The 23,361-nt window shown below is 40.7% G+C and overlaps 4 protein-coding genes across 36 annotated transcripts in view; 2 read left to right on the top strand and 2 right to left on the bottom strand.

Annotated features, from left to right (window-relative positions):
- TSR2 (TSR2 ribosome maturation factor) overlaps positions 1 to 23,361 on the top strand; it is a 1,158,091-nt gene that overhangs the window by 857,143 nt on the left and 277,587 nt on the right. The gene's annotated exons all lie outside the window — the stretch shown is intronic.
- HUWE1 (HECT, UBA and WWE domain containing E3 ubiquitin protein ligase 1) overlaps positions 1 to 23,361 on the bottom strand; it is a 650,778-nt gene that overhangs the window by 614,144 nt on the left and 13,273 nt on the right. The gene's annotated exons all lie outside the window — the stretch shown is intronic.
- The window catches only part of GNL3L (G protein nucleolar 3 like), a 517,777-nt gene that overhangs the window by 89,773 nt on the left and 404,643 nt on the right, over positions 1 to 23,361 (top strand). The gene's annotated exons all lie outside the window — the stretch shown is intronic.
- Positions 1 to 23,361, bottom strand: part of FAM120C (family with sequence similarity 120C) — a 120,946-nt gene that overhangs the window by 84,001 nt on the left and 13,584 nt on the right. For both annotated transcript variants that reach the window (XM_050776857.1, XM_050776856.1), the window contains exons 2-4: positions 12,711 to 12,957; positions 10,697 to 10,779; positions 4,250 to 4,378 (exon numbers count right to left, since the gene is read on the bottom strand). In XM_050776857.1, the coding sequence (XP_050632814.1) occupies positions 4,250 to 4,378; positions 10,697 to 10,779; positions 12,711 to 12,957 (459 nt within the window). The remainder of the gene's footprint in view (positions 1 to 4,249; positions 4,379 to 10,696; positions 10,780 to 12,710; positions 12,958 to 23,361) is intronic.

A 23,361-nucleotide genomic window follows, 5' to 3' on the forward strand; every position in this document is an offset into this window, starting at 1 on the left:
CTCAAATAAATAAATAAATAAGAAAGAAAAACAGAAAGTAGAAGTGAGGTGATGAAGGGAACATCATTATTTGGAAAGCCTCACATTAAGACGCACACATTGTGCTGCTGCTACAGCTCTAATACCTGCCACTTTCAGAAGTCAATGTGTGGCAAATGTCGCTACCCTCCCAAGCATAAAATAAAGTATAACTAGAGTGCCAAGGCTAAAAGACAAAATACCACCAGGAGTGGTATAATTAGGTAGCTAAAAATTGCATACCATGAATTCAGGCACGTACTCTGTGAAGGAATAACACCTATACCCAAAGGGGCAGCTGTAGCAGCATCCAGTTCATTTTAAGAATTTCAATGATTGGTCACGCAATAAATGTTTTGCTTTTTCTCTTTTTGAGATGAAGTTTCACTCTTGTTGCCCAGGCTGGAGTACAATGGTGTAATCTCGGCTCACTGTAACCTCCACCTCCCGGATTCAAGCGATTCTCCTGCCTCAGCCTCCCGAGTAGCTGGGATTACAGGCACACGCCACCATGCCCAGATAATTTTTTGTATTTTTAGTAGAGCTGGGGTTTCACCATGTTGGCCAGGCTGGTCTCGAACTCCTGACCTTAAGGTGATCCACCCACCTCAGCCTCCCAAAGTGCTGGGATTACAGGTGTGAGCCACTGCACCTGGCCAATGTTCTTCTTTTTCAAAAATATTTTTAAAAAAGAAAACAGAAGAAAATAGTCATGCCTGCAGTTGGGCAAAGAGTTCTTAGACATCACACCAAAAGCATGGCCCATAAAAGATAAACGCTAATGAAAATTGTAAAACTTTGCTCTGCAAAAGATGCTGTTAAAAGAAAAGACAACTGGCCGGGCGCAGTGGCTCAAGCCTGTAATCCCAGCACTTTGGGAGGCCGAGACGGGCGGATCACGAGGTCAGGAGATCGAGACCATCCTGGCTAACACGGTGAAACCCCGTCTCTACTAAAAAATACAAAAAAAAAAAAAACTAGCCGGGCGCGGTGGCGGGCGCCTGTAGTCCCAGCTACTCGGGAGGCTGAGGCAGGAGAATGGCGTGAACCCGGGAGGCGGAGCTTGCAGTGAGCTGAGATCCGGCCACTGCACTCCAGCCTGGGTGACAGAGCAAGACTCCGTCTCAAAAAAAAAAAAAAAAAGAAAAGACAACTACAGACTGGGGGAAAATATTTGCAAACCAGGTATCTGTCAAAGCACTCATACGCATTATAAAGAACTCTCAAAACACAACAGTAAGTAAATGAACAAACCAATTTAAAAAAACAGGCAAAAGACTGTTCATGAACAAACCATTTGCCAAAGAGGATATATGCATGAAGTATGCTCCGGACAAAAATGTTGGCCAGGCGCGGTGGCTCACACCTGTAATCCCAGCACTTTGGGAGGCTGAGGTGGGCAGCTTGCTTGAGCTCAGGAGTTTGAGAACAGCCTAGGCAACACAGCGAAACCCTGTCTCTACGAAAAGTACAAAAATTAGCCAGGCATGATGGTGTGCGCCTGTAGTCCCAGCTACTTGGGAGGCTGAGGCGGGAAGACTGCTCAAGCCCGGGAGGCGGAGGCTGCAGGGTGCCGAGATCATGCCACTACACAGCAGCCTGGGCAATAAAGTGAGACTGTGTCTCAAAAAGAAAAAAATGTTCATCATTAGTCACTTGGGAAACATAAATTAAAACTATGACGAGCTACCACTACACACCTATTAAAACAGTTATAAAAAACACTGACAATCTGTTGTATAACATGGTGGCTACAGTTAATAACAAGATATTATATTTTTGGAAATTACTAAAAAAGTAGATTTTAAGTGTTCTCACCACAACAAAATGAAAAGCATTTGAGGTAATGTATATGTTAATTAACTTGATTTAGCCATTCTACGACGTATACATATTTCAAAACATGTTGTATGCAATAAATATATATAATTTTCATTTGTCAGTAAAAAAAAATAAATGGAAAAAAACCTGACAATACCAAATGCTGGTAAGGAATGGAACAGCTACTTTGGCAAGGTCTTATAAATTTAAGCATACACTTACCACATGACCCTGAAACTCCACTTGTAGGTATTTACACCAGGGAAATAAAAACTTATGTTCATACAAAAACCTGTACACAAATGTTTATAGCAGCTCTATTCATAACACCATAAAGTGAAATCAATCTAAATATTCTTTAAGGGGTGAATAGATAAACAAACTGGCATATCCATACAATGGCTATTATTCAGCAATAAAAAGGAATGAATTATTGATACAGGTAACATGCAACAACTTAGAAGAATCTCAAAGGTATTATGTTGAATTAAAGAAGCCATTCTCAAAATATCACGTACTGGGCTGGGCGTGGTAGCTCACGCCTATAATCCCAGCACTTTGGGAGGCCAAGACAGGTGGATCACCTGAAGTCAGGAGTTCAAGACCAGCCTGGCCAATATGGTGAAAACCCCTCTCTACTAAAAATATAAAAAATTATCCAGGTGTGGTGGTGGGCGCCTGCAATTCCAGCTACTCTGGAGGCTGAGGCAGGAGAATCGCTTAAGCCAGGGAGGCGGAGGTTGCAGTGAGCCGAGATCACACCATTGCACTCCAGCCTGGGCAACAAGAGCGAGGCATCATGTCAAAAAAAAAAAAAAAATCACATACTGTATGATTCATGTGATATTCTTTAGAAGACGGAACCATAGTACCAGAAGATGAACTGGTGGTTGCCAGGGGTAAAAGGTAGGTTTGGGTGTTATTACAAAGGGATAGCATGTTTTTTGGTGTAGTACAACTGTTCTGTATTCTTATTGTGATGATGGTCATATAAATCAATACATGTGTTAAAATTCACAAGTCGGCTTGACTGTATGTTAATTTTAAAAATAAATGAGAAATTCAAATTGAAAATATAAATCAAATTGTTAAAAATTAACTTATTTTCATAATTTTAAATTTCATTTTGTAGAATAAAATCCCAGTTGAGCTCTTTTTCCACTATTAACAATGAAATTTTCATTCTTGTTTTATGTAGACTCACTTTAAGTAGTCTTTTTTCTTTGCCCATTATCTTCCATTGAGCAAGAACTCCTTTATGTTAAGATACACAGATGCTCCTTGATTTATGATGGGGTTATGTCCCAATAAACCCATCACAAGTTGAAAATATAGGTCGACAATCCATTTAATACACCTAGCCTACTGAACATCATAGCTTAGCCTAGCCCACCTTAAATGTGCTCAGAATACCTTACATTAGCATACAGCTGGGCAAAATCATCTAACACAAAGGCTATTTTATAATAAAGTATTGAATATCTCATGTAATGTACTGAATACTATACTGAAAGTGAAAAACAGAATGGGTATATGGGTACTCAAAGTACAGTTTCTACTGAAAGCATATTGCTTTTGCACTACTGGAAAGCAGAAAAATGTTAAGTTGAACCAACATTAAGTGAGGGATGCGTACATTTTTAAAAATTTACTTTCAAATTTTTTGGGGGGAAAGACAAAGTCTTGCTATGTTGCTCAGGCTAGTCTCAAACTCCTAAGCTCAAGTAATCTTCCTGCCTTGGCTTCCCAAAGTGCTGGTATTACAGGTGTGAGCCACCATGTGTACACTGAAACAAAAAAAAGACTAGAAGGACATATGTCAGAGTGGTAACTATAGCAAGCTGTTTATGGGTAATGAGATTTTATGTGATTTGTTTTCATTTTCTAAATTTTCTAGAATGGGCTTGTATTACTTTACTGATTTATTTTTTTTAAGATGAAGCTTCACTCTGTCACCCAGGTTGGAGTGCAGCAGCGCAATCTCGGCTCACTGCAACCTCCGCCTACCAGGTTCAATCAATTCTTCTGCCTCACCACATCCAGCTAATTTTTTGTATTTCTAGTAGAGATGGGATTTCACCATGTTGGCCAGGCTGGTCTTGAACTTCTGACCTCAAGTGATCCACTCACCTTGGCCTCCCAAAATGCTGGGAGTACAGGCGTGAGCCACTGTGCCCGGACTAGAATAGGCTTATATTACTTTAATCATCAGTAGAAAAAAAGGTAAAGGACACCTCAATCCAGGCTGTGTAATGTTTTTTAAAGGAAATTTTGGAGCTCTGGTTTGTAAGCATGGAGAAGACAAGCAGCTAGGAAAACTTAGGTGTCACAGAAAAGATCAGGGATCTGTTGGTGTTGCTGAAGAAGGTAAGAAAATTGAGGACTCTTAGGAAGGGGAATGCTAACTTACCTGAGACTGTTTGAAAACATCCTTCCCAACTACATCCAGGTTTGAGGGATCTTTGATGGAACTGACATACTCAGAAACAGCCTTGATCACCACATCACAGGGAGGAAGAACCAGCTGATGAGCTCGAACCTAGAAAAGGCAAGATAAGCAAGGGACGCTGACATCAAAGATGGATCACTAAGAAAAAGGGTGAAGTTGAGGGGGGATATGGAATCCAAATTTGGTAAATCCACAGAGAGACAATTAAAATATTTTCTTTAAAAATAGTTTCACCCCTTCATTCTCAGTACAGAACATTTGGAAAACATGGAAAAGTATAAAGCAATAAAAACATATCATCTATCTTCCTACAGAGATAACTACTGTATATGACACTCACAATTAATCAGGCTTCCTTTCATGAGACATTTTGGCTTTTTTGCTATTAAATATAATATTATAATGAGTTGACAACATTTGGATTCTGATTTGAACTAATCACAAAAAGCCATTTTAAGACAATCAGGAAAATTTGAAAATGGACTGGATATTAAGATGATACCAAGAAATTAGCATTAATTTTTGTCAGGAGTAATAATGGCATTATGCTTATGTAAGAAATCACCCAAGTATTTTAGAGATGTGTACTGAAGAATGTGAAAGGGATTTGCTTTAAAAAAACATTAGCAACTACAAGAAAACCCAGAAAATGTGGCAAAATATTGGTAACTGTTGGATCTGGAAGATGTTATAATGGTGATTTACTATATATTATTTTTCCTGTTTTTGTGATGCCTAAACTTTTTTTTCTTTTTGTTTTTTTTTTGAGACAGAATCTCACTCTGTCATCCAGGCTGGGGTGTACTGGTGCAATCTCGGTTCAATGCAACCTCTGCCTCCTGGGTTGAAGCGATTCTCCTGCCTCAGCCTCCCGAGTAGCTGGGATTACAGGCACACACCACCACTGGATTTGCTCATAAAATATTCCCACTCTGAGATTATACAAAATTTCCCTCGTGGTGCCGTCTATTATTATTATTACTATTATTTTGTTTTTGAGATGGAGTCTTGCTGTCGCCCAGGCTGAAGTGAAGTAGGGATTGTCTAGAAAACAATTATGTGCACACATGTGCAGTTCTTGAGTTCAAGTAATTCTCCTGCCTCAGCCTCCCGAGCAGCTGGGATTACAGGCACCTGCCACCATGCCCGGCTAATTTTTGTATTTTTAGTAGAGACAGGGTTTCACCATGTTGGCCAGACTGTTCTTGAACTCCTGACTTCAAGTGACCTGCCTGCCACGGCCTCCCAGAGTGCTGGGATTACAGGCATGAGCCACTGCACCTGGCCCTTAACACATTTTTAAAGAAGAAGTTTTTAATGCTTTCATAAATTATAGGTATGACGTCTTGCCCACTTTCCAATGATTTAATTACAAGCTTCCTCAAACTGTAATTACTGAGGCAGAGGGTATAAATTTCCTAAAGGTTTCTGAATTTTTATAAATTGTTTTGCCAAAAGGCTTTATTATTCATTCCTTAAATATTTACTGCCTATGTGCCAGGCACTGTCCTAGGCACCAGGGAAACAGCAGTGAACAAGACAGACAAAAATCTCTGCCCTCACGGGAGCTTAAATTCTAGTGTAGATGTGTTGGGATAGGGTGAGGGGAGTTAAACAAACTAAATAAGTAAAATGTACAGCGTAGGCTGGGCGCGGTGGCTCACGCCTGTAATCCAGGCACTTTGGGAGGCTGAGGCTGGCGGATCATCTGAGGTCCAGAGTTCGAGACCAGCCTGGCCAACATGGTGAAACCCCATCTCTACTAAAAATACAAAAATTAACCGGTTGTGTACTAGATGTAGAGTACTAGATGTAGATAAGTGCTGTGGAGAGAAGAGTAGAGAAGAAGCTAGGGAATGCAAGTATGTATGTGCATACATGTGCACATAATTGTTTTCTAGACAATCCCTACTGCAGAAGTGTGTGCATATAATTTTTTATAGGGTGATCAAGAAAAGCCTCACTGAGAACAAAATTTTAGAAAACCTTCAGGAGTGAAGAAATAGCTATGAGGGGAAAAGTATTCCAAGTGGAGAGAATGATAAGTGCAAAGGTTCTAAGAGCAAAAGAAAGAAAGAAATCAGAGATATGAGAGGGGGCCAGACAGTAAAGGGCTTTGTAGGCCAGACCATGGTAAGGATTGGGAGAGTGACATGAAAAGCTATTGGAGAATTTTTTTTTTGAGACAGAGTCTTGCTCTGCCACCCAGGAGGAAGTACAGTGGCATGATCTTGGCTCACTGCAACCTCTGCCTCCTAGGTTCAAACAATTCTCCTGCCTCAGCCTCCCAAGTAGCTAAGGTCACAGGCACGCAACACCAGGCCCAGCTAATTTTTTTTTTTTTTTTTTTGAGACGGAGTCTCGCTGTCGCTTGGAGTACAGTGGCATGATCTCAGCTCACTGCAACTTCCACCTCCTGGGTTCAAGCGACTTTTATGCCTCAGCCTCCTGAGTAGCTGGGATTACAGATGCGCACCACCACACCCAGGTAATTTTTGTATTTTTAGTAGAGATCAGATTTCACCATGTTGGTTGGGCTGGTCTCGAACTCCTGACTTCACGATCTGCCCGCCTTGGCCTCCCAAAGTGCTAGGATTACAGGCGTGAGCCACCACGCCGGCCATTTCTTAAGTTTTTAGTAGAGATGGGGTTTCACCACGTTGGCCAGGCTGGTCTCGAACTCCAGACCTCAAGTGATCCGTCTGCCTCAGTCTCCCAAAGTGCTGGGATTACAGGTGTTAGCCACAGTGCCCTGCCAAGGATTTTGAATGGAGAAGTGACAGGATCTCATTTTTTTTTTTAAAGGGTCGCTCTCCTGTTATATTGAGAATAAAATGGAGGTAAGGGGAAGAGTGTAAGTAGAAGACCAATAGTTAATAAGCTATTATAATAATCCAGGCAAGAAATAATGGTGCCTTGGTCAGGGCAGCAGCAGTGCAAATGGTAAGAAGTAGGTATATTTTGAAGGAAGAGCTGATGGTATTTGCTGACAAATGAGATGTGGGGTATGGGAGAGAGAGGGGGAAGTCAGGATGACCCCCAAGGATTTTAACCTGAGAAAACGGAAGGATGGGCTGAGTACAGTGGCTCACGCCTGTAATCCAGCACTTTGGGAGGCCAAGGTGGGCAGATCACTTGAGCTCAGGAGTTTGAGACCAGCCTGGCCAACATGATGAAACCCTGTCTATACTAAAAATACAAAAATTAGTTGGATGTGGTGGCGCCCGCCTGTAGTCCCAGCTACTCAGGAGGCTGAGGCAGGAGAATCACCTGAATCCAGGAGGTGGAGATTGCAGTGAGCTAAGATTGTGCCACTGCACTCCAGCCTGGGCAATAAAGCGAGACTCCATCTCAAAAAAAAAAAAAGGAAAGAAAGAAAATGGAAGGAGGAAGCTGCCTTTAACAAAAATGAGGAAGGCTGTGGGAGAAACATGTTTAGGGAGAAGATCAGGAATTTTCACTTGAACATATAACTTTGAGATGCCTATTGGATATGTAAATGAAAATACTGAATTGGCAGTTAGATATTAGAATCTGGAGTTCAAGGGAGAGGTCAGAGCTGAAGACATAAAACTTAGGAGTCATCAATAGGCCGACGGTATTTAAAATCATAAGACTATATGAGATCAATCGTATGTGGAGACAGAAAAGAGAAGGGGCCGGGCATGGTGGCTCACGGCTATAATCCCAACACTTTGGGAGGCTGAGGTGGGAAGATCGCTTGAGCACAGGAGTTTAAGACCAGCCTGGGCAACATGGTGAGATCACGTCTCTACAAAATATACAAAAAAAATTAGCCAGCCATGATGGCATGTGCCTGTAGTCCCAGCTACTCAAGAGGCTGCTGTAGGAGGACCAATTGAGTCTGGGAGTTTGAGGCTGTAGTGAGTCTTGATCGCCCCACTGCACTCCAGCCTGGGCAACAGAATGAGACCCTGTCTCAAAAACAAACAAACAAACAAACAAAACAAACCAGAAAAGAAAAGAGAAGGGAACCAGGATGGAACTCTGGGCTATTCCACCTTTAACAAGTGGAAAAGACAAGGAAGCAGCAACAGAGACTGGGAAGCGGCAGTCAGTGAGGTAGGAAGGAAATAAGAAGAGAGTAGTGTCCTTAATGCCAAGTGAAAAAAGTGTTCTATGGAAGAATGGGTAAGCATCTGTGTCAAATGCTGCTGACTGGTCAAGTAAAATGAAAACCGACAGCTGGCCCTGGGTTTATTAACTGAGAAGTTATATTGGTGACCCTGTCGAGAGCAATTTCAGCAAATCAACTGAAAAGCAAACAGGGGAAGGGAACAGTAAGAAACTCACGTGTAGACAAGTCTTTAGAGGAGTTTTCTATAAGGAGAAATATAGAGCAGTAGCTTGGGTGGGGAGAGTGAGATCGAGAGGCTTTTTTTAAAAAAATAAAGTTGTATTTTTAAACTTCATAGATGCATGCTTATACAATTTGGAAAGAGCCAATGAAAAGAGGAAACTTGATGATGCAGGAGAAAAAGGGCGAGAACTGTTGAACTGATGCTCTTAAGTTGGCCAAAGGAGATGGGAGCTGTGCCCGATAGTCCCAGCTATCAGGAGGTTTAGGCAGAAGGATTGATCACTTGAGCTATGATTGTGCCACTGCACTCCAGCCTGGGCAGCATAGCAAGACCCTGTCTCTTAAAAAATTTTTTTTAAATAAATAGAGATGGGACCTAGTATAAGTAGAGGGACTGGCCTTAGATAGGAACATGGACAGGTCATGCACAATTAATAGGAGGCAGGCAGAATATGTGGCCACAGAGGGGATAACACCTTCCTGTAGGTGAGGTGAAGAAGGGGGTAAGAACTCGTCGAAGTTTTCTTCCCATTGCTTCCATTTTCTCAGTAAAATAGGAAGTAAGGTCATGAACTGAGAGTAAGCAAATGAGGAGAAATATCAGAGGCTTGAAGACAGAGAAGGTATGAAACAGTCATCTAGGAGAATGAAAGAACGAGGGAAATAGAATACAGATACCTGAAGTGTATGCAGGTATCAGTCTCACAACAGTCCTTTTTTTTTTTTTTTTTTGAGTCAGAGTCTCATTCTGTCACCCAGGCTAGAGTGCAGTGGCGTGATCTCAGCTCGCTGCAACCTCCGCCTCCCGGGTTCAAGCGATTCTCCTGCCTCAGCCTCCCAAGTAGCTGGGACTACAGGCATGTACCACCACACCTGGCTAATTTTTGATTACAGGCATGAGCCACCATGCCCTGGCTGCAACAGTCTTGATAATAGTGGGTAAACTAATTTTTCAATATTTGTTCAACTGTTAAGTTAAAAAAAAAAAATTCACACTGGCCAAGCGCGGTGACTCATGCCTGTAATCCCAGCACTTTGGGAGGCTGAGGCGGGAAGATCACTTGAGGCCAGGAGTTCGAGACCAGCCTGGCCAACATAGTGAAACCCTGTCTCTATTAAAAATACAAAAATTAGCTGGGCATGGTGGTGCACGCCTGTAATCTCAGCTACTCGGGAGGCTGAGGCAGGAGAACTGCCTGAATCTGGGAGGTGGAGGTTGCAGTGAGCTGAGATTGCAACACTGCACTCCGGTCTGGGTGACAGAGTGAGACTTTGTCTCAAAAAAAAAAAAAAAAAAAAGCCAGGTATGGTTTCATATGTCTGTAATCCCAGCTACTTGGGTGGCTGAGGCATGAGAAACGCTTGAACCCAGGAAGTGGAGGTTGCAGTGAGCTGGCTGAGATTGTGCCACTGCATTCCAACCTGGACGACAGAGTGAGACTCTGTCTCAAAAAAGAAAAAGAAAAATCACACTGATCATTTAATTTACATGTCTGATCAATAGTGAGGTTGAACATCTAGTCGTTGTATTTTCTCTCTTGTGAATTTTCTGCTTCTGTCCTTTGTTCATTATTTCATTATTGGGTTATCAGTATATTTCTTTATAGATTTGTATGAATTCTTGAGATATTAAGGGTATTGATCATAACCAATTTTTTTCTGTCTTTTTTTTTTTAGATGCAGTCTCGTTTTGTTGCCCAGGCTGGAGTGTAGTGGCACGATCTTGGCTCACTGTAATCTCCGCCTCCTGGGTTCAAGCGATTCTCCTGCCTCAGCCTCCTGAGTAGCTGGGGTTATAGGCGCCTGCCACTATGCTCGGCTAGTTTTTGTATTTTTAGTAGAGACGGGGTTTCACCATGTTGGCCAGGCTGGTCTTGAACTCTTGAGCTCAGGTGATCTGCCTGCCTCGGCCTCCCAAAGTGCTGGGATTACAGGCGTGAGCCACCACACCTGGACATAACCAATATTTTTTTCTTTAGTATGTATGTGAAATATTTTAAATCTAATATAAGATAATTATTCCATCAAAACACCAATCAAAACCTCATATCCCCTAATCTGTATAGGCAAGAAATAGGAAACATTACCTTAAGTGATGCAAGAGGATGTTCTGGTCCCAAGAGGCTCCAGTGAAAAGCAGCCAGGTCCTCATCTGGGAGGATGTGGTTACCTACAAAGTACATTTGTCATTTATTGACTGTACAAATGTTTTCTTAGAACCTCCAGGTCATGAAAGGGGTCCTGGGAGAGAAAATGATCAAATAATTCACATAGGTCTATATTCTTAATGTAATACTTACAGTAGCTCTGTGTTGATCACTTAATATGTTTCATGTGTATTATATGTATCATCTTTATAATGACTATGTATGGCAATATCATTTCCATTTTACAGATAAGGAAACTGAGGTTCAGATAAGTTTGGTGACTTGGCCCAATGTGGTCTGGCCAATAGGTACACACAACAAGATAAAAAGCTAGGAATGTAACTCCAAAGCCCATGCTATTACTTATACCCTAAGTCATGTTGCCTTCTATAATAGCAGCCACCAATTACTAACTGCCTAATGAGTGCTGGGCATTTTGTATACCTTATTTCATTTCACTTTACCAATAACACCATGAGGTATTATTATCTGCATTTCACAGATGAGGAAACTGAAACCAGGGAGATGTCACTTTGGTGATTTGCCAATGGCCTAATTCCAAAACTTGTGCTGACTCTATTATATTATCCAAACTCATGTCCTTTGGAATTATAGAGTAAAGGTCATGCCTGAGACAGAATATTAACCTTCATGTGCTAAGTACTTGAATAACCAATTCAAAACATAATCAACTCTCTGCAATTTACTTTGAAACACATCTTTAAGAGATATATTTGGGCCAGGCGCGGTGGCTCAAGCCTGTAATCCCAGCACTTTGGGAGGCCGAGGCGGGTGGATCACGAGGTCAGGAGATCGAGACTATCCTGGCTAACATGGCGAAACCCCGTCTCTACTAAAAATACAAAAAACTAGCCGGGCGTGGTGGCGGGCGCCTGTAGTCTCAGCTACTTGGGAGGCTGAGGCGGGAGAATGGCGTGAACCCGGGAGGCGGAGCTTGCAGTGAGCCGAGATCACGCCACTGCACTCCAGCCTGGGAGACACAGCGAGACTCTGTCTCAAAAAAAAAAAAAAAAAAAAAAAAAAAGAGATATATTGGGCCAGGTACAGTGTCTCACGCCTGTAATCCCAGCACTTTGGGAGGCTGAGGCAGGTGGATTGCTTGAGGTCAGGAGTTCAAGACCAGCCTGACCAATGTGGTGAAACCCTGTCTCTACTAAAAATATAAAAATTAGCTGGGCATGGTGGCGGGTGCCTGTAGTCCCAGCTATTCAGGAAGTTGAGGCAGGAGAATCTCTTGAACCTGGGAGGTGGAGACTGCAGTGAGCCGAGATCGTGCCACTGCACTCCAGCCTGGGCGACAGAGCGAGACTCTGTCTCAAAAATAAATAAATAAATAAATAAAATAAAATAAGAGATAGATTGATAGATGGGTAAAGGAATGGATAGATATATGATAAGGCAATTATAGTAAAATGTTAATGGCAGAATACAGGTGGTGGATATAGAGTTTTTACTGCAAAGCCCTTTTTCAATTTTGCTGTGTATTTGGAAATTTTCATAAAAAATATTAGCACAAAAGAAACAAAGAGAAAAACATAATCAATAATTTGTTTTTCTGATCTAAATTGAGACACTAGGCAAGTAATGTTAATGCTCTGTGTGGGGAACCAAAGTTGTTTAGGGCTAATAAAACATTTGGCTGGAGAATACTCTGCATAAAAGAGTTATAAAATGTGGCAAAACAAGAAGGTTTACAGGAATCTAAATAATGTTCTGGAATAACCTGTAGCAACCCACAAAACAAACATGCTGAGTTTTAGTGTGCTCTATCAAGAAGCCCAAAAACCATGCTGAGTTCTCCCCAGCAGTGGTTAGTGTGAAGACTTTAAGAAGACAAATCTAATGATGACAGGCTAAATCACTCTAGTCCTCATCTCTTAACACCAGAAGAGGAAACTACCAATCACTGCAGTCTTTTCTTTGGATGACCTACCTAGCAGTGCAGCAAATATGGGGAAATTCATCCTCTTCAGGCCCAGCTGCTTGGCTACTTCTTGCATCAGGAACTGGTTGGTAGTGAGGTTCTTCCCATTCCAGCTCAGTTTCAGAGCATGGGAACTGTAGTAAGAGGGAATATTGTAGAGAGCATACTCGGAGTCATGGGCAAGAAGGCCATGAAAGCCATTTTCCCTGAAAAACGCCACCACTTCCAAATGGTGGTCTTCAAGGCTCTGAAAGACCTAGGAGGGAAGAAGAGAACGTGTCATGCCACAGAAGCTGATTTGTATTGTTAGAAGGTCAGGAGGTTTAGTAACTAAATTTTATAGTTTGGTGAAATTTGAGATTGTATGTGACAGAAGAGAATATTCTTTTAACATTTTTTACTTTTTTTTTTTAAATACAGAGATGAGATCTCACTATGCTACCCAGGCTGGTCTCGAATTCCTAAGCTTAAGTGATCCTCCTGCCTTGGCCTCCCAAAGTGCTAGGATTACAGGCGTGAGCCACTGCGCCCAACCAGAACAGAATACTCTTAAAAAACAAAACAAAAATGCTCTCCCAGTCTACAACTTGATTATTACTGTAAACACAGACAGCGTTATACATGTGTTCATTCCCCCAGTTTTTTTTCACTCCTTTCATGAAACTTGCCCTGAGGCTCTTCAAAATTAGAATACTGAAATTAACAAGGTATATATTACTTAAGTTTTTACCTCAAACAATAACATTAGAGACTTCTGTTAGATAATAAAGCTATTATTTATTGCTCAGCATCTATATGCTGTACATATTTTATATATATTATCTCGTCATTAACCTTAGGTAGGTACATATGGATGAAAAACTTAAGACGTAGAAATATACATAGAAATCTAAGTTTATCTAACTGTTTTTAAAAAGTCCTTGCTTTTTTTTCTTAGTAGCACCCTAAATCGCAGGGCACCTAAATAGTTGCACTTCCAACGGTGAGAAGTCAGAAACTTCACCCCATTTTAGAAATGGGGAAACTAAGGCTACGAGAGATTGACTGCCCCCAAAGTTGCAGAATGAGTGAGTGGTAGGCAGGATTCAAATCCAGGCTGATCTGACTCTGGAATGCATACTTTCTGTTGTACCGTGCTTCTTCCTGGAGATCATTATTTTTTATGTAATAGAGGTAAACTGTTAAGTACTCTTCCTGTACATGCCTCTATTGCTGTACTTGAAGTATACTGAAATTATCTGTATACCGGCTCCACCAGATTAAGTTCCTTGACCATATAGAGAATTTACCTCTGTATTCCTGGCTCCCACATAAGACCTGGTACACAGTAGTAATAATAATGGCTAACAGATACTGAATATGTACTATGTGCATTAATTCATTTAATACTTACAACAACCTTGTGAGGGCATACCTATTATTATTATCCCCATTTTATACATTATTAGCCCCAAGGTCATATGACGAGGAGGAGCAAAGCCCAGATTTTGGCTCTAGAGCCTGTGGACCTTGATGGTTTTTTTCAACTCAACTAATCTATTTTTCATTTAAGTTGGAATGGTAATTTTCTGGAGTTTAACAGGAGTTTCAACGCATTAAACTTTTGCTAGATTATGGAAAAGGAGTCTAGTTACAGTTGCTAGTCATGTCACATACAAGGGGAGAGACACCAGTAAGCAGATAGTGAAGCAAGGTCGATATTCATTTGATATCCAGGCAAAGGAGCCAAAAAGTATTGTAACATATTTATGCCTAGAGATATGAGTAACTCCAGATGTGTCAGGGTAGGAGTAAAGTTTTATGCTGTCCCCTGGTAATAGTTTCTTCCAGCACACCACTCATACAAGTCATTGGTTGAGCATCCATTGACCTTGTACCAGGCACAGTTACTAAGTGTGATATTTTCTCTCTCATCATCACAACCACACCATGCAGGTATTAGAAGCCCCATTTTACAGATGAGGAAACTGAGGCTCAGAAAAGTAAGATGCCATACTCAGAGCTATCAAGTTGGGAAACAGCAACCTGGGTCACACTGACATCAAATTTTCTTGGTGTCACCAAAGACCCTTTCTACTACAACACTTAATCTTTAGCTGGTCTGAAGCCGATTATACCACCATTCAAGTGATTTCAACTCCAGAAAGCCAAGGACTAGTGATTTTTAATCAATTTGGTAGCTCTTAAAACACTAGGAATGTACATCACAACCACCTGGAGATCTTTTTCAAAATATACAAACCTGAGCTTCACCTCAGATCTGCTGGAATTATTTATTTCTTGTTTTTGTTTTTTTTTTTTTGGAAACAGTCTTACTCTGTCACCCAGACTGGAGTGCAGTGGCCTGATCTCGGCTCACTGCAACCTCCGTGTCCCGGGTTCAAGCAATTCTCCTGCCTCAGCCTCCTGAGTAGCTGGGACTACGGGTGCATGCCACCACACCCGGCTAATTTTTGTATTTTTAGTAGAGATGGGGTTTCACCATGTTGGCCAGGCTGGTCTCAAACTCCTGACCTCAGGTGATCCGCCGGCCTCGGCCTCCCAAAGTGCTGGGATTACAGGCGTGAGCCACTGTACCCAGCCTGGAACAATGTCTTGAGTGTGATCCAAACACCTATATTTCAAAACAGTTTTCAGTAGGTTCTCATGCACACCCCCAATTAAGAATCACTGAACTAATCCAATCATTCATTTTATCACATAGGCAACTGAGGCCTAGAGAGGATAAATGACTTGACCTAGCTAATTGCAGCTGAACCAAGATTAGAACAAAAGTTTCATGATTCCAGGTATAGGACTTCTTTTACTAAATATTCTGGAGTAGGTAATGGAAAACAATAGAATAAGAACCTCATGAATCTCTCAATTCCGCAATACCCCTCTCCTAACAGGCTAATTTTCTAACTACCCACTTCCAAGACTACTCCTGCTTCCCTGCCTTTGCTCACTTGGTTTCCCTGCCTAGAATGCCTTATTGCCTCTCTTTCCCAATGTTCTGAATACTTTCCATAGGCCTGCCACCTCTTGGACAAATTATTTTTAATTCCCTTCCTCTTCACTCTTATAGCACAGAGATGGATGACACAGTCACAGAACTAATTTGACAATACCATCATCTTCAAGTTTTAAGGTCACAGGTTCTATCTTACTCTTTTATCTCCATGGTCCTAACCATGTCCTTCCAACTAGAAAGGACAGAGAACAGGAGTTGATTGGTACAGAATAGTAAAGAAAGGCCTAGTGAGATTGTTAAAAAGAAAAACAGCTCTGGCAAATCAGAGGGCACTATCATCTCAGCATTTAACTTCTACAGCAGATGTAGTGAAATCACTAGATTGCAAGCTATCCACAGCTCAAGTAGCAAAGTAGTATTAGGTATCGATTAAGTACCTACTATGTACCAGGCACTGTTCCAAACCCACCTCACGTCCACTAACCTTGCAATAACGTCAGGAGGCATTATTATCTTCATTTTAAAGACAAACGATCAATGAGGGTCAGAGGTTAGAGAACTTGACCAAAGTCACATAGCTAAAAAGTGAAGCTAGCCAATAAGCATGTGACAAACTGCTCAACATTATTAGTCATTACAGAAATGCCCATCAAAACCAAAATGAGACACCAGTTAGCACCCACTAGGATGGCTATAATCAAAAAATGGAAAATAATGAGTGTTGGCAAGGATGCAGAGGAACTGGAATCCTTGTAAATTGCTAGTGGGAATGAAAAATGGTGCAGTTGCTTTGGAAAATGGTCTCAGAGATCCTGAAATGGTTAAACATAGTTATCACATGATCCAACGATTCCACTCCTAAGTATATACCCAAGAGAACTGAAAAGTTATGTTCACACAAAAACTTGTACATGAAAGTTCACAGCAGGCTTATTCATAATAGCCCAAAAGTGGAGATAACCCAAATGTCTATCAACTGATGAATGGATAAACAAAATGTGGTATATACATAAAAGGAAATATTATTTGGCGATAAAAAGGAATGAAGTAGGGATTTATGCTACAACATCAATGAACTTTGAAACCAGAATGCTAACGTGAAACAAGCCAGACACAAAAAGTCATATATTGTATGACTTCTTTCATATGAGATGCCCAGAATAGGCAAATCCAAAGAGATGGAAGAATAAATTAGTAGTTGCCAGGGATTGTGGGGATGGGGAATAAGACTAGTACGTACTGGGTTACCCTTTGAGATTATAAAAATCTTCTGGATAGTGGTGATAGCTGCACAACACTATGAATATACTAAAGACCATTAAATTATACACTTCAAAACGTTGAATTTTATGGTATATGAGTTATACCTTGATTTTTAAAAAGTGGAGCTAGGATTCAAATTCAGTTCTGTTCACAAATCCCAAGCTCCCCTAAAGCTTTAAGAACTTTAAGAACTTTTTATTATGGAAAATTTTAAACATACAAAGGTAATGAACCCCCATGAAAGCATTACCCACTTTCAATTGTTATCAATGTTAAGTCATTCTTGTTTCATTTACCTTGCCCCTCTCCTTTTTATGGTGTGTGTGTGTGTGTGTGTATATATATATTTTTTTGAGATAGAGTCTTGCTTTGTTGCCCAGGCTGGAGTGCAGTGGCATGATCTCAGCTCACCGCAACCTTTGCCTCCCAGGTTTAAGTGATCCTCCTGCCTTAGCCCCCCTAGTAGCTGGATTACAGGCACATGCCACCACACCTGGCTAATTTTTGTATTTTTTTGTAGAGACAGGGTTTCACCATGTTGGCCAGGCTGGTCTCGAACTCCTGGCCTCAGGTGATCCACCCTCCTCAGCCTCCCAAAGTGCTGGGATTAGAAGTGTGAGCCACCACGCCTGGCCTTTCTATGGTATTTTAATATTTTTTGTTGGGATTAAAAACCACATAAAATTTACCATCTTGACTATTTTTAAGCGTACAGTTCAGCTGTGTTATGGATTTTCACATTGTTATATAACGTATCTCCAGAATATTTTCATCTTGCAAATCTGAAATTCTATACCCATTAAGTAACAGCTCCCTTTTCTCCCTCCTCCTAGCTCTTGGTAACCACAATTCTATTTTCTGTTTCTATAAATTTGACTACTTTAGACACCTCACATAAGCGGAATCATATGGAATTTGTTCTTTTGTGACTGGCTTATTTCACTTAGCATAATGTTCTCAAGTGTTCATCCATATTGTAGCATGTAACAGGATTTCTTTCCTTTTTAAGGCTGAATAATATTCTATTGTATGCTATACATTTTGTTTATCCATTCATCCATCAATAGACATTTGGGTTGCTTCCAACTCTTGGCTACTGTGAATAGTACTGCTATGAACATGGGTGTGCAAATATCTCTTAGAGATCCTGCTTTCAATTGTTTTAGATATATACTCAGAAGTGGAATTGCTGAATTATATGGTAGTTTTATTTTTAATATTTTAAGGAACCTCCATACTGTTTTCCACAGCAGCTGCAGCATTTTACAATCCCACCAACAGTACATAAGGGTTCCAATTTATCCACATCCTTGTCAACACTTATTTTCTGTGTGTTTTTTTAACAGTAGCCATCCTAATGAGTGTGAGGTAATATCTCATTGTGGTTTTGATTTGCATTTCTCGGAGGATTAGTGATGTTGAATATCTTTTCATAAGCTATTGACCATTCCTGGCATATCTTAAGGCAAATTCCAGACATCAAATCACTTCACCCATAAATACTTCATTATTTAACTCTCACAGTTAAAGTAACGAATAGTACCATTATTACACCCAACAAAATTAACAATTTCTTAATATCATAATATCCAGTCCCTATTCTACTTTCTGTGATTGTCCCCAAAATGTCTTTTGATGGTTGCTTTGTTCAAATCAGGATTCAAATAGAATTCACATGCTGTATTTGGTTGATATGGCTTCTAAGGATCTTAACATATAGCAGTTCCCCTTCCCTTTATTTATATGCCACTTATTTGTTCTTAAAAAACTCAGTTTTTAGATTAGAAAAGTAATAAAGATTATTTAACAAACGGTGTTCGGATAACTGAAGAGTCATTTGAGGAGAAAAACATGGATCCATACTTCACACTTTAACTAGGATAACCATAAAAATAATAGGCCAGGCACGGTGGCTCATGCCTGTAATCCCAGCACTTTGGGAGACCAAGGCGGGCAAATCACTTGAGGTCAGGAGTTCGAGACCAGCCTGGCCAACATGGTGAAATCCCGTCTCTACTAAAAATACAAAATTTAGCCAGGTATCGTGGCTGGTGCCTGTAATCCCAGCTACTCGGGGGGCTAAGGCAGGAGAATTGCTTGATCTCAGGAGGTAGAGGTTGCAGTGAGCCAAGACCGCACCACTGCACTCCAGCTTGGGTGACAGAGCAAGACTCCGTCTCAAAAAAAATAGTAATAATAAAAATAAAAATAATAATAAAAGACATGAGGGAAATTTTGTATAATCTCAGAGTGGGGATAGTTTATGAGCAAATCCAGTAACACCCCCAGAAAACGGTCAATACTCTTGACTATATGAATATCAAACATTTCCACAGTAAGAATGTATAAATGACTGATGAATAAGAAAAAAAAAATCAAACATTTCTGCTTGGGAAAAACCAATGTAAGTAAGCTCAACAGACAAATGACAATCTGCAAAAAAATGCGCAACTTACAGTGCAGAAGACTAATTTCCTTAATAGAGAAGGGAAAAAAACCTAACAATCTAAGAGAACATTTCACAAAAAAGGAAACAAATAGATTTTAAGCATATAAAAAGATGATCAAACTCACTTGTGATAAGAGAAATAAAAATTAAAATAATACTGAAACATGATGTTTCACCTACAAGATTAGCAAAAAATGTACTGGTGAAGGAAACAGGCACTTGCAAACATTCCTGGTAGGGGTATAAATGGTAGAATCTCTAGGGAGAGCGATTTGGCAAGACCTTTCAAAATTACAAACGTGCATACCCTTTGCCCCAGCAATTCTCCTTTCAGGGATTTACCTTTTAGATATGTAAAGCACTTGGAACAACAATGCAAGTGCCTAAGTATGAGCAACTTCTCTGCAAACACAAAATATTTACTGCAGCATTATTTGTAATAGGTGAAGACTGGAAACAACCTAATTAATTGCCCATCAATAAGGGACTAGTTAAGTAAATCATAATGTATACATACAATGGAATAGTGCAAAACCATAAAAAATGACAAAACTCTATCTATACACATAGAAAAATCACCAAGATATGGTAAATGGTAAATGCAAGGTACAGAACATTATACTATGCTGTTTTTAAAAGGTATTTTTTGTGTAGAATATGTATATATGTAAAATGTGCATATATATATAAAATGTGTAACTATATATATTTGCTTTTATAGCCATAGTATCTCTGAAAGAATACACAATGAACTGATAATATTGGTCCCCTCCAGGGAGGAGAACCTAGTGACTGGGAAAGGGGTTGAATATTTTTTATCACATACCCTTTTGTATCTTTTGAATTTTTGTACCATGAATTGTAAGTTAATCAAAATATAAAATTGCAACTGAATAAAAGCTGAACATATTCAGGGAAAAAAAATCAAACAATATGGCAGTATGTAGAATGAAAAGTAATAGTCCTTTTACTCTCATTCCTTGGAAGTAATCGCTGTTCTAAGCCCCTCCCCTGAAGTCTGATTCAGTAGGTCTAGGGTCAGGCTGGAAATCTGTTTTTAACAAGAACCCCAGATGATTTCATGATGAAGCAAGTTTAAGAAACACTTACCTAGTCAGATCACACAACATGGCAATTTATTCCCAGCAAAATACAATCTGCATTCAATCCTGACAGGGCAAAGAGCCAACAATGACCGTCAGAATAGTGAGCACTGTGGCTCAATTTACACATTTATCATCACTGGTACCACCTGTACGCGCCTGGCCCAAATTGGTCCAGTTTAGTCGTTAACCTTGCAATTTTCCAGGAGAGTAAAATGATTTAGGAGAGATTCAACTATAACATACCCAAACAACTGATCAGAAAAAACAGCACATTTGAGTTTTAAAGAAAGCGAGAGTTGAGATTCTGAATGACCATCTATAGCTTTTAATTGCTGGTTCACCGTTCAGTTCAGTGAATAGAGGTTGAGGGCCTACTAAGTGCCATGATGCAGACAGCACAAAGCAAGACACCTAACGTGTGAGAAGTTATGGAGCACAGGGTACCATGGGAACACAGAGTAAAGGCACCTCAACAGTCAGCGGGGTGATGGTTTTTGAGAGGAAGTGACACCTGTTTACAGAACTCAGGGGAGGCCGGGTGTGGTGGCTCATGCCTGTAATCCCAGCACTTTGGCAGACCAAGGCAGGTGGAACACAAGGTCAGGAGTTCGAAACCAGCCCGGCCAATATGGTGAAACTCCGTCTCTATTTAAAAAAAAAAAAAAAAAAAAATTAGCCGGGTGTGGTGGCGGGTGCCTGTAGTAACAGCTACTCAGGAGGCTAAGGCAGGAAGATCATTTGAACCCGGGAGGTGGAGGTTGCAATGAGCCAAGACCGCGCCACTGCACTCCAGCCTGGACGACAGAGCGAGACTCTGTCTCAAACAAACAAACAGAAACGAAAACCTCAGGGGAAAACAGCTGAGAAGACATGTCTCATTTCCAACCACAGGTAGTCTAAAGAAGTGGCTTTCAAACTGTGCTTCCCCAAACCAGAATCTTCATAGGTGGAGACTGGACCAAATAACCAGAGAGAATTAGTGTTCCTACTTTTTTAAATTTTTATTTTTTGAAGGTATCATTTTGTCACCAAGGCTGGAATGCAGTGGCAGGATCACGGCTCACTGCAGCCTCAACCTCCCGAGTTCAAGCAACCCTGCCACTGCAGCCTCCCAAATAGCTGGGACTACAGGTGTGTATCACCATGCCTGGTTAATTTTTGATTTTGTGTAGAGACAGATCTTGCTATGTTGCCCAGGCTGGTCTCAAACTCCTGGACACAAGCAGTCTTCTTACCTTAGCCTCCCAAAGTGCTGAGATTACAGGCATGAGCCACCGCACCTGACCTGGTGTTCCTACTTTCTCTTCAACCTGAGCTCATAGTCCCCATTTTATGTATTACATACTGTGGCTTTTTCAGAAACATTGGAAGAGTATTTGATATTAAAAACAACCAGAAGTATTAATCACTAGAATGTAAGCTTCAAGAAGGCTGAGATTTTAAAAATGTTTTGTTCACTGCTGTTATCTCCAGTACATAGACCACTCGCACAGAGTAGGCAACCAATGAACTGTTTCAACTTGCAACCAATATGTACTGAGCTAGGCACTGATATATGCCAGGCACCAATCTAGTTATGGAAACACAGCAGTAACAAGAGCCAAGAGTCTTTGACCTCATTGAGCTAACTGCAGTGATTAATATTTCAAGATTGACACTGGGCTAGGCATATTTCATTTATCCTTCTAACTCTGTGAAATGGGTATTAGATCATTCATCCCCCTCCCTCTCCTTTACTTAAACAGAGAAAACAGAAGCTTGGAAAACTTAAGTAACTTGCTCCAAATCACACAGCTAGCAATATGGTAGTACTTGGATTTGAAGCAATTAGGTCTGACTTTAAAATAATGCTCTTTCAGGGCTAGGCATAGTGGCTCATGCCTGTAATCCCAGCACTTTAGGAGGTGGAGGGAGAGGCAGGAAGATCGCCTGAGCCAAGGATTCCAGCCTGGGCAACACAGTGAGAGCCCATCTCTACCAAATATTGTTTAAAAAATTAGCCAGGCATGATGGCACATGCCTGTGGTCCCAGCTACTCAGGCTAAGGTGGGAAGATCGCTTGAGCCCAGAAAGTTGAGGCTGCAGTGAGCCGAGATCATGCGCCGCACACCAGTCTGAGCAACAGAGTGAGATCCTGTCTCTAAAAAACAATGGTCTTTCCATTAAGTACACTGTTTCTCAAATAAAGGAAACTGGAAAAGTGGGCATAAAGTAATCTGAGATCAACTCACAAGTAACACAATAAACACAAGGGCATAAAAAAATAACTAGACTGTAAGCCCATTAGTGGCAGAATTATGTTAGCACTCTGCCTGGACCATAAAAAGAGTATAATAAATGCTTGTTAAAGTTAACTTCAAACTAGAGGCAATACTGCTTTCTGACCTCTGCAGTACTTGACTTCCTCCAGCTTGTCCCATATTCCCTCAAGCCCCTCTACCATGCTAAATATACCAAACTAGTGACTGACTCAGGCAGAGTTCTGTGGTCTATCTTCTCTACCTGTTCTCACCAAGGCAAAAAGAATTCAAAGACAGTAAGGAATTATCACCTTATAAGAAGATTCGAGGGCGGGATGGATTATGTGTAAGTCTGGTTAAGCAACAGAAATACAGATGACTTACATTTCAACTGGAAGGCCACTGTGCCTTGAACTCTAACTACTAAATAATTACAGACTGAAACTACTGTTGATGCAAATATGCATCACTACATTGTGGAGTTCAACAACCAACCATTAAGAGACCAGACTGATAATCACAAAGCTAAAGAATAACGTATTGAAAGAATAGCAGCAATTAGGAACCAGTTACTTCAAGGAAACATTGATAAGGTGGCCTTCCCTCTCAACTGTAAGAATTTCAATTATCTACATGCACATAATTGGTA

Source organism: Macaca thibetana, chromosome X (assembly GCF_024542745.1).
Source record: "Macaca thibetana thibetana isolate TM-01 chromosome X, ASM2454274v1, whole genome shotgun sequence".
NCBI classification, from domain to species: Eukaryota; Metazoa; Chordata; class Mammalia; order Primates; family Cercopithecidae; genus Macaca; species Macaca thibetana.